Source organism: Hippocampus guttulatus, chromosome 8, assembly GCF_054856545.1.
Source record: "Hippocampus guttulatus isolate MCC_2025c chromosome 8, RoL_Hgut_1.0, whole genome shotgun sequence".
In the NCBI taxonomy this organism is placed as follows: domain Eukaryota; kingdom Metazoa; phylum Chordata; class Actinopteri; order Syngnathiformes; family Syngnathidae; genus Hippocampus; species Hippocampus guttulatus.
The window spans coordinates 20,925,754-20,939,423 of NC_141268.1; the positions used below are offsets into that span (position 1 = coordinate 20,925,754).

At 49.0% G+C, this 13,670-nt stretch overlaps 2 protein-coding genes across 2 annotated transcripts; one reads left to right on the top strand and one right to left on the bottom strand.

Annotated features, from left to right (window-relative positions):
• Window positions 1-349: 349 nt before the first annotated feature.
• LOC147201810 (uncharacterized) lies at window positions 350-10,169 on the top strand. Its single transcript, XM_086118660.1, has 7 exons — window positions 350-623; window positions 2,990-3,222; window positions 3,347-3,449; window positions 3,528-3,623; window positions 4,321-4,835; window positions 5,896-6,320; window positions 6,687-10,169. Exons 1-7 carry the CDS (start codon window positions 582-584, stop codon window positions 7,571-7,573), a joined length of 2,301 nt encoding a protein of 766 aa, XP_085974786.1. The 5' UTR covers window positions 350-581; the 3' UTR covers window positions 7,574-10,169.
• Window positions 10,170-12,001: 1,832 nt separating this feature from the next.
• Window positions 12,002-13,031, bottom strand: LOC147201811 (transcription factor HES-5-like). Its single transcript, XM_086118008.1, has 2 exons — window positions 12,866-13,031; window positions 12,002-12,781 (listed from the first exon to the last, which is right to left on the bottom strand). Exons 1-2 carry the CDS (start codon window positions 12,914-12,916, stop codon window positions 12,461-12,463), a joined length of 372 nt encoding a protein of 123 aa, XP_085974134.1. The 5' UTR covers window positions 12,917-13,031; the 3' UTR covers window positions 12,002-12,460.
• Between the last annotated feature and the right edge of the window lie 639 nt (window positions 13,032-13,670).

Genomic DNA, 13,670 nt, shown 5'->3' on the forward strand with positions numbered 1-13,670 from the left:
AGGGGCGAAGAAATGAGTGTCACATGTAAAACTTCTGCACAACATTGCATCAATTTCATATTGGTACGATTCCTAAATATGGACCAGAGGTGTGGAGGTGAAAAGCTCAGGCGTGGTGATTTTACGTGACCTCTGTGCCAAAGGGAAATCTTCACATTCTGCGAAGATGGATGAAGTGTTTCCTCTGCATTCGTCTCCGCATCCAGGCTACCCCATTTGCACACGTCGCTTCTCCCTCGGAGGCGATGGCATCCCAAAGGGTGCCCGCAGCAGCCCCGATTGGCTCCCGATCCGAGCAGGCGGCCAATCGGATTCCTCCCCGGGCTGCGTGTCTTTCTCTCCACTCCCTGCCTTGCACATCACTTTCACGCTTTTACAGTGCTGCATGGATGTGCGGGTGCTTGACGGCGGGTTTTTCAGGGCCGTGATGATGGAGGAGGGGGAGGGGCGCCATGCACATGATGCAGAGATTCTGAGGAAATAAACGAGGAGAAGGCCGTGGAATTGTGACATCAGAAGCAAGGAGGAGGAGGAGGAGAGCAGTCGTTGTTCATCTGCACAGGAGCCCGGCATCTTCCGCTATGGGCTGCTGGCTCTCGGGACCGTGGGTGGGCGACGCAGCAGTAAGTACCACCAAACAACAGTTTGGCTAAAGATGCTGGGCATGAATGTGTGTGTGGGTGTGTGTGTGTGTGTGTGTGTGTGTGTGTGTGAAATCTGTCCATCCCGTCCGTGGCCCTCCAGATTGGCTCAGTATTTACATAGCTGCAAACTTTTCGTTTCGGGTACCTGTAAAATATGAGCGTGAATGTGAGAGCGCCGCATACTCGAGATATAACCTCATATTTCCCATCATTATGTCTGTTCGTGGCAAAGAAACACGCACTCCGTCAGCCATTTTGTGCTTCTCTGTCCAGTTCTGCGTATGTCTGCGTGCTTGTGCTCGCGTGTGTGCGTGCGCATGCGTGCGTGCGTGCGTGCGTGCGTGCGCGTGAGTGTGAGGCAGTCTACACTGCCTCGCCATAATATTAGGCACGTGCCTCTCGATGTTCAGCGCCAGAATTCCGCCTTTAAAATGACAATTTAAAATGACAATAAATATTTAGTCGTTACTCTTTGTCAAAGGGGACGGACATAAAAATCAAGGAAAGTCTTTTTGGCAGACACTATGTGAGGAAATATAATGATCGCTGTGGCCAAGTGGCACCACCTGTTATTTTCTTTCCGAAGGGAAGGCGTTTATTTGTTGAAGTGGCGCTTAACGGCACAAAATAACCCTACACATATTTATTGTAGTTGCTTGTTATTGCAATACTAGGGGAGGTATTTATTCCATGAAGTGGACTACGCTTCCTGGGGAGTATTTTACTAGCCTTTGCTGAAGCATCGATTTGAGGGGGGGGGGGGGGATTTATTTGATTATTTCAGTGGATAACGCTTCAGATCTGTAACCTGACCATTATTCCATTTTTTTTCTGGCCTTTGCGGGAGGCGTCAATTTGATGGGGAGGCATTTACATGTTGAAATCGAAAATGCACCTCAACTTTGCAGATCTTTGTGCTGACCAGTATTTATTGTCCAAGAATTTTTAGAAGGCGTTTTTTTTTGGTGGATGACACCTTAATTCCGGAGATCTATAATTCAATTCGCATTTGGTGACTATTTGAGGGAAGGCGTTTATTTGCTGAAATGAATAATGCACTTGACCTCCGGAGAGATATAACCTGGTCAGTTTTCATTCTACTGGCCTTTGTGGAGCCATTCAATTGGGGTGGGGGAGACGTTCATTTTTATTAGGTGGACACTGTCAGGTAGCTGAACAATGTTCCCAAACTATTTGGTACTGCTTTGAATTAATGCGAGTAAGTTCAATAACAAACATGCGGATAAATGCATTGACCTGAATAATTGGTCAGTGTGTGTGCGTGTGTGTGTTTGCCTAGATGTGTATTTGAAAGTAGAGGAGGGTGACTCATGGATGTGATGTGATGGAGCTCATGCGTATCATTTGATGTGTGCTGAGCCATGTGTGTACGTGTGTGTGCGTGCGTGATTGCGTGCGTGCGTGCGCGTGCCACCACGTCCATCTTACTCCCGTCACAAGGCTGCAGCAAACTCAGAAAGAAGGCCGCGCGAACGTCTACGGGCAGAACGCCGCGTTCTGACCCAGTTGCATAATGACGACTGCGCCGCAGTTGAAATGGAAGCAGCGACGTGTTCATTTGCGTGACCGCGACCGAATAGGTGACATTGGCACATTTGCAAGAAAACCTTCAGTGCGGTTCTTGGATCCCGCTTCAAAATGTACAAAGGCAGCCGATTACATCACGGTGACACTTTTGTCAGCTCTGACTTGAGAACATGGCGAGCTTGTTTTCACGTGTGAAAATAAGAAGACGAGGAAGAGGCGGAGGAGGAAGAGTAGGGAACACCTGCCGTTTGCCTCCAGACAGGATAAAGCTCGCAAACTATAATTGGACCATGTGAGGCGAATCATCCAAGAATCAGCGATCGCGCAAAGACTGCTTAGGTTATAGTGAGGAACTCCAGAGGTCTGTTGTCCAATGCAAAAGATAAATGCCCGCCCCCCTCAAACTGATCACTCCCGTATAGGCCAGTAGAAGCGATTCTGGTTTGGCTGTAAATTTGAGGAGTTATCACCTCCCCTCAAACCTGAAAAGACTGACGACTGGTCAGGTTCTACTGTGGATCTCTGTAGTCCTAAGTATGTTGTCCACTGTATCACCTCAAATAGATGCCTTCTGCCCAGGCCAGTAGCATGTATACCGGTACTGGTCAAGTGGCTCCTAAATCATGCACCTAAATCAAAGCCTTCCCACAAGTAGACGCCTTCCACCTATGACAGTAACGGCCAGGTTATAAATTGACCGAGTTCGGTGTGTTGCTCATTGCAGCAAATAAATTAAGCACCTCCCTCAAATCCACACCTTTGTGGGGTTTTTTTTTTTTTTCATTCCTTCCCCTTAGCAAAGTAGCGGGCGCAGCCTGGCACACCTGAGCCAACGGGACGCGCTGCGCATCCTCGCAGCCAGTCAGCTCCCCGTCACCATGCAGGTCAAAAGTCAGAGGGGCCGCGGCGGTGTGGAGGCGGACCCCCGGGGCACCTGGGAGGCCCTGCCCCTCAACCTGCAGCACCTCAACCTGCCCCTGCCCAGGATGCCGGCGGGGCTCAACGCTCCCAGCCCCACCTATCAGGACAGGTGATCAACAGCTTCATCATCAGCACACATCAGATGATATAATTGACCCCCCCCCCCCAAAAAAAAACAAACAAAAACAAAACGTCAACTGTACGACTCTAAAAGTTGTTCCCCTTCCTCCTAGACATTATTTTGGCCACTTGTCTCTGCCGCAAGATCACTACGACGGAGGACACTACGGCTACCTGTCCAGCTCTCCAATTGACACCGTGGACATGAGCCACCAGGTAACGGCGCACAGCCAGACGTGGATTGATCCGGGCGCTATGTGCCCGTTCCCACCTTCACGTTTCTTGTTCATGCAGGACCCGGAAGCGAGTGGCCGGCGAGCCAAGGGGCAGAACTGCCTGTTGGGATGTTGCAACATCAACCTCGATGAGCCCAAAGGATACCGCAGCCAGGTAACAAGGCCACGGCGCCGTCATAGCTCAGCGAGAACTTCATTGGTCCAAAAAAATTGTCATTTATTTACCACAAATTATCCATCTTTGTGTAATGTGGGGGACCAGCATCAGTAGGGGGCGGCGGGGGTGGGGATCAGCGCTCTCAGGTCCTCGATGGCGCAGCAAACACAACAGTTAACGACAGTACAAAATTAGCATCCAAAAAATGAACAGAAGGCGCAATGACACTCTTTAAACAAATGCGTTCTTCCATCTTCACCATCGCTTATCCTGAAGAGGGTCGCGGGGAGTTGCTGGAGCCGATACCAGCTGCCTTCGGGCAGAAGGCGGACTATACCCTGAACTGGTCGCCAGCCAGTCGGAGAGCACATCTAGAGACAAACAACCATTCGAAGCCACACCCGCACCGTCACTCAGCTGGAACCGACCCCACGCTACCGATTTTAAAGGGTCCAGTGCACTTTGGAGGTTTACTTGCATTGTTTGACTCTTTTTGGCAGGGCTCATTCACTTTCCTCTTTTTTGTGAGATTTTGATTTGATGGTGTGCTGTGAGATTTTTTTTTTTCCAATATGAAGTATGCGCCGATATGGCTCGATAATGCGAAACACCCGCTGCGGGCGCAGAAAGGCCAGATCGTCAGGTCCGACTCGTGCCAACAAAGCATACCTCACCCTAACCCGTCTTCTTGCAGACGGACGATGACGACTACATGCCGGACAAGCCCATGGGCTTCCTGCCCCTCCACCACGAGCTGGATAGCGGCCTTGGCTGGACCGACGGGTCCCTCCACCAAGGTGACCTCTCCGGGCTGGAGACGGAGGAGGCCGGCTTGGAGGATTGCCACTCCCACGGAGCCTTGGGCCCCGGCGGCTGCGGGGCCTTTGGACCCGGCGGTGGCGGCTCGCCTTCCTCAGAGTCCTTCATCTCGTCGGAACTCAGCGACTCGGGCTTCTACAGCACCGGCGAGTTCCGCCACTTCCAGAGGATGCTGGAAAAGCGCATGCGGCTGTACAACGCCAGGCTGCAGCACCAGGGAGAGACGTGCGAGAGGCGGGAGCGTCGTGACAGCTGCCCCATGAGCCACCGCGAGCTGCTGGAGGCCATCCCCGAGACGCTCACCATGCAGCCCCCGTGTCAGCACATGCAGATGGGGATGGAGGAGGCCGCCGGGTCCGTCTTGGACGTGCCGAACCGTGGACTTTTCAGGTATGGTTGGTGGCGGGAAAAGCACATTCACATTCACGCCTGCGGACGATTGAGAGACTTCACTGAAGCTTCCGTGCATGTTTTTGTGGGAGGAGGCCGGAGGGGGAAAAAAAAACAATGCAGTCACGCAGACGCTAAGAATTGAACTCTGAACCGCGGAACAAATCTGCTGACCACCTCTGCTGCCCATGCAACAGAAAATCAGTTGTATCCAAAAACCACATTCATTCAAAGCCGAGAGGGGCTGCCTCAGACGGAGCTTGTCTCCATGGCAACAGCCAAGAACCTCTTGCGCAAACGTGAAAATTTGAGGGAAATGTCTGAGCGGCTGCAAAATGAGAAACTATGGAGTAGGTTGATTTCTGCTTCAAACAACAACATTGTAAAATTTGCAACGCAAAGTCTACTTCGGAGAGTCCTCGGTTCAGAAATTCACCTAGACTAAAGGTGCATTTTTCAGCGAGAGAGGCGGGATACAGGCTTGACGTGCCGACAGTCAATCAGGGGCACTAAAATTGTGCTCACAACACAAAGCTGTCGCTTATTTGAAAAACTGGAGCTCGTACATCAGGGCACCACTGGATACAGTAAATCCCCCCCTCCATCACAGGCTCCACGTTCACAGTTCCGCTGTTTTGTGGAGTTTTTCTTGTACAATTATTAACTCTCTTGTGGTCTAACACTTGTTTATATGGTGTGCATATCCAAAATCAACCACTAGACGACGGTCCACTTGAAATCGTGTCAATTTTCAAAGAAGAAAACAGGAAGTGCTGCCTTTCAGCGCGGCCTCGTTTTTGTTTCAAATTATTTAGTCATCAGCTGTTATCCTGATTTTTACACAACAGAAAGTTGTAGTTTCAGTTTACGAACGTGATTATTTACACTGTGTGTAGCGTGTGTGTATATTTGGAAAAAAACGGAATTTGTTTACTGTGAACACATTAAGGGATGGGGTATACTGTGACACTGTAAAATAATTTCGTGTTATCCGTTGCATTTGTTCTCTGAATATGGTGAACACTCCCGTAACTCGTTTTGACATGAGTTTTGTTTCCAGGGTGTCATCAGTCCAGTTCCACAAAGCCGACCGGCCCTGCCTGAACCGTCACAGCTCCAGCAGCGGGGCTCTCTTCAACCCCTCCAACGGCCACACGGCCGCGCCGCGACTGAGCGGCCCGGTCCTCTCCACCTGCAGTACGCCCTCCAGCCACCGGAGGCCGCTGGCTCCCGTGCAGCCGCCACACCACCAGGGTTCCGGCTCGCTGGGGATGCTGAGGAGAAGCCGTACCCTGCACCACCGCCCCCCGCAGCAAGAGTACCGGCGTAGGGCCAGCCACCCGGCCTCACCCTCCTATTGTGCTGCCACCCTGCACCACTGCGGGGGGGTCCCGCCTCATGGCGTCCTGCGGCCGGGCCTACCGGAGGAAACCGAGATGGGGGCGGACGTTATGGCTTCCCCTCTCTCTGCACAGCAGCACCCAGGTACCGCGGGGCACACGAAAATATTCTCTGAACCATTCCGATGGCCGACCAATACGGTTAATTTAAAAGCTATAAAATGAGTTCATGAGTTCAAGAACTTATTTCGTAACCCCTTAATGTTTGTCATAACCAACAAAGATACATTTTGGGTGGTACATTTCCCTTTGTATTTAACATTGTAACAGCGGAACATCTTGTTTTTAAAAAACTGCACGGTCAAAAGTTATTTGGAGTTTATGCCTAGACCCAGTCTGCATGGATGATGAGCCACAGAATGCCCGCAAGGTGTAGTTTGAACAACCCCATGATCAACTCAGGTAAAAATGCACTTTTGACGATATGACACATCTTTTGTCTTTCATGCAGTGCACATCCGGGTGCCCAGCACCCACGAGTTGCATTACAACGGCAGCCCCAACGCCCACCACGACTGGTGGCAGCAAATGAGCTTGATGCCCGACCCGCTGGTGGCGGAGCGAGACGAGCAGATGGAAAGGCAACAAATGGAGAAAAGTCTGGAGAGGGAGGCGCAGATTCAAGAGGAGGTGGAGCGAGAGATGCAAAGGAGCCGAGCGGCCAGGGAGCAGCGGCACCTCCAGGGGGCGCTCCACCCCGCCCAGCCGGGGGACGTCAACGACACGTGGCCCAAGCCGGCGAGTCGCCAGTCCCAGGGTGGCGGCGGAGGAGCCCGAGGCCTTTACAGCACCCTAGAGGGCCACACAGGAGCAACCCCGACCACTGCTTCGGATGCAAAGAACGACCGACCGGATGCACAGCTGCCGACTTCCGGTCCGCAACCCAAAGCCTGCGCAACCTCCCGGGTGTCCAGGAACCAGCTGTTAAGGGATCGGGCGTCGCAGCTGGCCGATGAGCGCAGCGGGATGAGCACGGACGAAGAGACCAGCGCCGACATGCTGCTGGGTCGCTACTGGAGCCGGACGGAGAGGAGAGAACACTTCCTGCTGGCCCGCGAGCAGAAGCAGCAGCAGGCCAGGGGAGGGGGGGCGTCCGGCTTGGGGTCCGGGCCGCCCCGCTCCCCCGTGCCTGACGCCCGGGTGGGCGGCGCGCTGATGGACGCGCGCTGCAACACGGTGCTGGAGATGAGCCAGAGGAAGCTGAGTCGTCTGAGGAACCGCAAGATGCTGGACGACTGGACCACGGTGGAGGAGCTGCTGACTCACGGGACCAGACTGGACAGCCACGACCAGCCCATGCTGTGCGCCAGCCCCCTGCTCACTGTCACCACCGTCTAGAATAGGGCTTCTCAAACCTTTGGGGTCCAGGGACCCCCCGTCCCCCTATTCATACACACGCACACAGGGAAAACCTTTCCAAGGGACTCTATTGTAAGCCACTGAAACATAACCATGCCACAGGAATGAAAAATTTACATAGTTCCCCAGAAAGAAATGCTGGCATTTTCTTTCCTGACAAAATATGATACATTATCATATTCTGTCAGGATGAAGTCCTCATCCTACGAGAATACATTTTTCAAGATGAAATATTTTTTTGGTGAAGTCAAAGTTCAAGAGTGCAATTCCGTCTCATAATTTTACACATTTAATTCCAGAAAAGATGCCTTTATCGTCTACTAAAATGGGAAAACGTCCCCACAAAAACCACACAACTGCAGACCCCCGCATAGTTTTATTTCTTAACTTTCTGTTATTTACTCCAGTTTGTCTCAGGCCTTGTTTCATATTAAAGTGTTGCTTTGGCACCGTCCGATGTCATCTTGGTGCAGAGGAACTATGTTGAAGTGAGGGGAGGACCGTCATTGACACAGGCCATCTCCCTGTCAAAAAGAGAAGTAGTGCTTTGCTGCCATCTTGTGGCATCTGTTGGCAAATATGAATCTTTTTGAGGTAGGCATCAATCAGATTTTCATTATTTGCAACAGGTTGCATCTTCTCGAAAAAAAAAAGATGTTCTCGACAGAGCTTTTAATTGGCCCAAAGCGTGCTTAGGTCGGAATATTTGATTTTGATGTTTGTTTTATTGGCGGGCACTTTTTTTTCCAAGTGACATAACTTTTATTTTTTGCAAATTATTTTGCGGAGTCCAATCAACAGCTCGCTGACCCCCAGGGGTCCCCGGGTCCCAGTTTGAGAACCCTTGCCCATATGGATGAACTTCGCCGTCCTTTGCAGTGCACCGCTGCGCATGCGGGTGTCCTATCACGGCGCACGGGTGTTCCCAGAACTTTAACAGCACTGTTGTTGACTGAATTCACAGAAGCACGCAGCGCAAATTCCCCCCGAGGGAACAAAACCTTTTTCACCTTAGCACTTATTCCATTCCTGATCCCTAATTGGCAACATGGCGTCCACACAATTGCGACTTCCAACTTCCGATGTGACTTTGTATGGGGAAAACACAGCAACACAAAAGCGGTGCCCCTTTTCCACCCTACTGGCAGTCAGGCTGTTCCAAACCTTACCAGCACACCAGCGGACTAAAGCTTCCTACACTGCCTGTGACAGCTGTGATTTGCCCGCCTTTTTCCCGCATGTCCTGTCCGTATAAACCGCACGATGCAACCAAACGAGATGATAAAGTCGAGCCGGGCAATATTTGCACCCAGTAACGGAGGCGAGGTGACGCCTTTCAGTCCGTTTCCGATACTTATTGTATTGCAAGCAATTCTTCTTCCGAAGACTGTGATGCTCACCAACCTAAAGTGGGTGAAATTTCGTCGTCTCGCGGCACAATAGTGTTTTGAAATCACTGACGGAGGCAAATGTCATTCAACCCCCGAGCGGGGCACAATCGGAGAGTTTACTCTCCAGAAGGTTTGCCCAAGTCGGACGTGGCTAGATATTCACACAGCGCAGTCAGCAGCAGGACATTGCTGCGTCCAAGGTGTGCATTAACACAGCGTCACACTGCTTTGCTGCGTCGCGAGCCTCGGTTGTGAAACTTCACACATACAGCCCGCTAGTTTCCCAACTTTTCTGGAGTCGAGGCAAATATGTATGCAGCAGATCTGGCTCTACGCAGCTGCTCCGTCACACGTTATAGCCTCCCACACGTTTACTGACGATGCACAGACGGAAAGGATTTGCGTCCTACTCTCTGGAAATACGCCCAGTCGGCAGGTCAAGCGTGCGGGCAAAAAGTGCAATAATACCTCAGTCGCAGTGCTGCAATTTTTAAGGCAGACAGGAACAAAAAAGGTGCACAAAGACCCTTGTAGATATTTACATATCGAGGGGGTGGGGGGGGGGACCTAAGAAAACAGCCCGTTTTTGCACATTTTCTAAAAAAAATATACAGACTCAAAAGAGGTTTTCCCTACCTATCGCTCTCTCACAGGGACCGAGGCCAGTGGATGAGTGTGGACCACGGGTCTCAAACTCCAGTCCTCGCGGGCCACGAGCCGGCATGTTTTTGATGTTCCCCTCTTCTAGCGCAGCGCATTCAAATGATCAGGATCGTGATCAGGCTGCCGCAGAGCTTGCTGATGAGCTGATCATTTGAATCAGGTGTTTTGGAGGAGGGAGACATCGAAAAACACGAACGGCCGGAGTTTATGACCGAAGCTGTAGATAGAACACAGACTGTGTGTGTGTGTGTGTGTGTGTGTGTGTGTGTGTGTATGTGTTGATGTTTTATTTATCAACTCTCATTAAAAAAAAAAAAATCTTGACGTGTTTGAACATATTTCAATATTTTTCTTACGGTCCTGCATTTGTTTTGGTAATCTTGAAAGGTTTTATTGCACATTGTATGATATCCAGAAAGCCGGCGACTCAGATTTTTTTTCTCTTTCTTTTAAGTGAACACAATTTGTGTGATTATCCATGTCCCCTAATTAAAGCTGACTGTTGTTTTGTGCCACACGAATGTGCGTAGGTGTGTCCGTGTTGATTTCGTCACACGCGGCCAACAGGTCACGTCGTGAAGGCGTTACAAGTGGAAACCGGATGTGAAGCTTTCTTCTTTGGGTCGACAGAAGTGCAGCTGTTGTTTTGGAGGCTGTACAAAGATAGCGTCGACGTATTTATAGTTCCGGCACCAGTTGAGTTTGCCGTTTCTTTTGAGCAAGACTGGGACGAATGACGTGATCTCGCTAGGCCGTTGCTGCGGATGCCCCCTTTCAGATTCCTCCCCCTTTGGACTCCACAACCGATTGCTCATTTGAATGAAAAAAAAAAAAACTGCCCGCTCGTACCCATCCAATAGTCATCAGAAGCCCACAGTGCCTTGAGATATGAGTGACCCAACTTACTCACAACAAGCAGCAGTTTCGCAAGTAGATTCAACAATCTTCCAAAAAAAAAAAAGACGTTTAGCGTCAAAATAATCAGTAAATAGACAATTACAATTACAATTAAAGCAACCACATCCGGGCCGACAGGATCTGTACAGCAAACCTTTTGCAATGCGATGTACAAGTGTGCCGTACTAAGAATTAAAAAAAAAAAAGAGAGAGAGTGAGATTTTAATCAGCTGTTAGCCTTTGGTTCTGTTCTGTGTTCACTCATGCGGCAACAAACCCACATGGCTGGAGTCACTCGGACCTCAAGGCAGATTCAGAAAGAGGCTCTTGCCAGAATTAGTCAGACCAGTGACTCCAGATGACTTTTCTATGAGGAAATGTCAAACATTCATTATTATTCTTCTTATTATATTAGTTTACCATTGATGATCGGACCAGCGTAGGATCACCAAATATGTACATTATAAGAGTCCTGTTGATACTTTTTCCAGTAATTTAGCTGTTAACTTTTTTAGTAATATATACAGTACTTATTTATTTGATAGAATTGAAAAGGCGGCAAAATTAACATATGGTAAAGCGATGATGAAAAACGTCCACACATTTCAGCATCCATACGTTTATCAGTGTGGCTTGCGGAACAAAAATGGACCGTATAGAGCAGAAATTCAGTTGGATTTTTTCATTTACCCAACAATGAAAACAAAACAAAACTAACTAACTATATATATATATATATATATATATATATATATATGTATATATTATATGAGACTTCTGCTTTGCTGAAACCATCAATTTAGATTTTCATCTGTTTAGATATTACTTGTATGAAAAATGACATTAATGACACAATGTTTTCATATTTGAATGCTTTTTAAAATTTTATAATTGCTGAATAAGCCATATTGAGTTTGGCAACAAGTGATGATGCATCACAACGACAATAACAAGTCACATTGCACTCACAGCAAATACAAGAAAAGGAGTCTTCAAAAAAAAAAAAAGAAAAGAAAAGAAAAAGACCCCAAAACTCAAATTTGTTCCAATGCAACTAAGACATTGCAACAGATTTTTCAACTCTAAGCTTTGATCGTGAAAATACCAGGTGACTTATTGACCTTAAAACAGATCAGAACTTCATGTCCACCCACACAAAGGACACAATCATCAGAGCATGACAAATGATAAGTATGTCATCTCTAAACAACAGTGATAGCGTCATCAGAAAGTAGCATGAGTTATTCTCACTTTTCATAAAAAATAAATTAATGAAAAGCAATCATACAGTTCATACAACATGTGTGACAATAGCATTATTGCCATTGTTCCCATAGGACATTAATCAGCAGTGGGGTAGTCATTATGATCAATAACTTCTTGAATTAGAGACAAATTTCCATGACAAAAAAAGAAAAAAAATACCCCCCCCCCCCCCCACAAGAATGCAATCGTATTCATGCAACATGCATGACAAAACATTGACACCGAATGTTTTGCTTTTTTTTTTCTCTGGAGGAAAAGTCCTCCAGCAAAATCTTAAGATCAAAATGATCAGAAATAACATCAGCATCATCTAAAAATATTTGACATTTCTGTTTTAGAAATGAATAAAGATGATTGCAAAAGCAATCAGACCCTTCATGCAACATACATGACAAGATGAAATTATCCCAAAAGATATCACTCAGAAAGAAAAATGATCAGTGCGATCAGCGAAACGGACTGCTCAATAATATCACAAATTAACATAATCTGTCACTATTTCCATGAATGAAAAGGAGCCAATTGCAAATACAACCAGATGTGATTCATGCATCGTGCATGACAAAAGTTATTCCGCCGATATTTCCCATAGGATATAAAACAAGTTGAGGTCGTGACGTGAGAGCAGCTGACGTCAGTCAGTCTGTGTCTACCAGGGCCTCCAGGGGGCGCTGTGGGTCGAGCGCTCCTCCTCGCTGACGGTGCTGCGACCCGGAGAGCTGAGAGGAGACGGGTCCTCTTCTCTGCTCTTCTCCTCGCAGGAAGACCCGAGCTGCCTGAAGCGCGTCCCGGCTGTGGGGACGGACCGGAGTCTCCCGAGCACGCAAACGGTCATCTCCAGAATGTCCGCCTTGTCCATCTTGGAGTCGTTGTGCTGCCGGAGGAACTCGGTAGCCAGGAGAGACTTGAGCTGCTCGATGCTGCTGTTGATTCGCTCTCGCCGGAACTTCTCCACCAGAGGCTTTCGGACCTGCGCCGGGGAACAAACGTGGGATGAGGACGCTTGTCGAAGACGACGACCGTGACGATGATGGGACGATGAAGATGAACGTACCTTGTGTGTGAGAGTCAGGTGAGCGTCTTGCAGGGAGATCGCGGGTGCCATGGCTGGATGCGTGTGCTGGCCGCGCTCAAGGTGCTCTCTGCCGGCTTCATGCCTCCTACTTGTAGTGCCACATCTCCATATCAATGCGGGCCTCCACGCTTTCCCACACTGGGAGGCGGCCAATCAGAGAGTGGCATGGGGGTGTGTGGAGGGGGGGGGGGCAATAGTTACATCTCAGGGGAGCAGCTGGACCACTGCGCGACGCAAGGAAGGCTTTGTGAGGGTCTTCGAGGGGTCTGGTGGGAAAGTGCTGACCCTGGAGAGAGCACATCTGCTTCGTGCAGGCACACGCCATTAGCATTCTTTTCGGGGGGGGGGGGGGGGGGGGGGGGCTATGTGCGCCATGACGAAAATCCTTTCAGAAATGTAACCAGTGTGATGTTTTAGTGCTAATGCTGTTCGCGTTACATGTCCCACTGTTTTGACTTTTTCTCAAAATGACGGTGAAAGTGTCAAGTCGAAATGTCCGTTGAGCTAATCGGTGCATCCAAGCGCCGCATTCAAATGTCATTTTGGCCTCAGTGGTCAGCGTGATGTGTTCACGTGTCTATTGCGAGTCAGCGTTGCATTCAAATGTCATTTAACAGCAAGGTGAGAAGATCACCTCCAATTTGGTTTTCAAAAAGGACACAAAAGAGTTTTTTGGAAAACTAAAGTATGGGAAAATATCATATGCTTCAGTGTGAAGCATATCACGACTGTTGATGCGTTTTGATGAATGACGTCCAACATTCCAGCGTCCTGGACCGAATCA

What these genes read in the sequence shown, in the direction of transcription:
- LOC147201810 (XM_086118660.1), top strand. Translation starts at nt 582, where the DNA reads ATGGGCTGCTGGCTCTCGGGACCGTGGGTGGGCGACGCAGCA. An exon ending in CCGTGGACATGAGCCACCAG is followed by an intron (nt 3,450 to 3,527) that starts GTAACGGCGCAC and finishes TTGTTCATGCAG; the next exon opens with GACCCGGAAGCGAGTGGCCG. An exon ending in CCAAAGGATACCGCAGCCAG is followed by an intron (nt 3,624 to 4,320) that starts GTAACAAGGCCA and finishes GTCTTCTTGCAG; the next exon opens with ACGGACGATGACGACTACAT.
- LOC147201811 (XM_086118008.1), bottom strand. Translation starts at nt 12,916, where the DNA reads ATGGCACCCGCGATCTCCCTGCAAGACGCTCACCTGACTCTCACACAC. An exon ending in ACCTGACTCTCACACACAAG is followed by an intron (nt 12,782 to 12,865) that starts GTACGTTCATCT and finishes TCCCCGGCGCAG; the next exon opens with GTCCGAAAGCCTCTGGTGGA.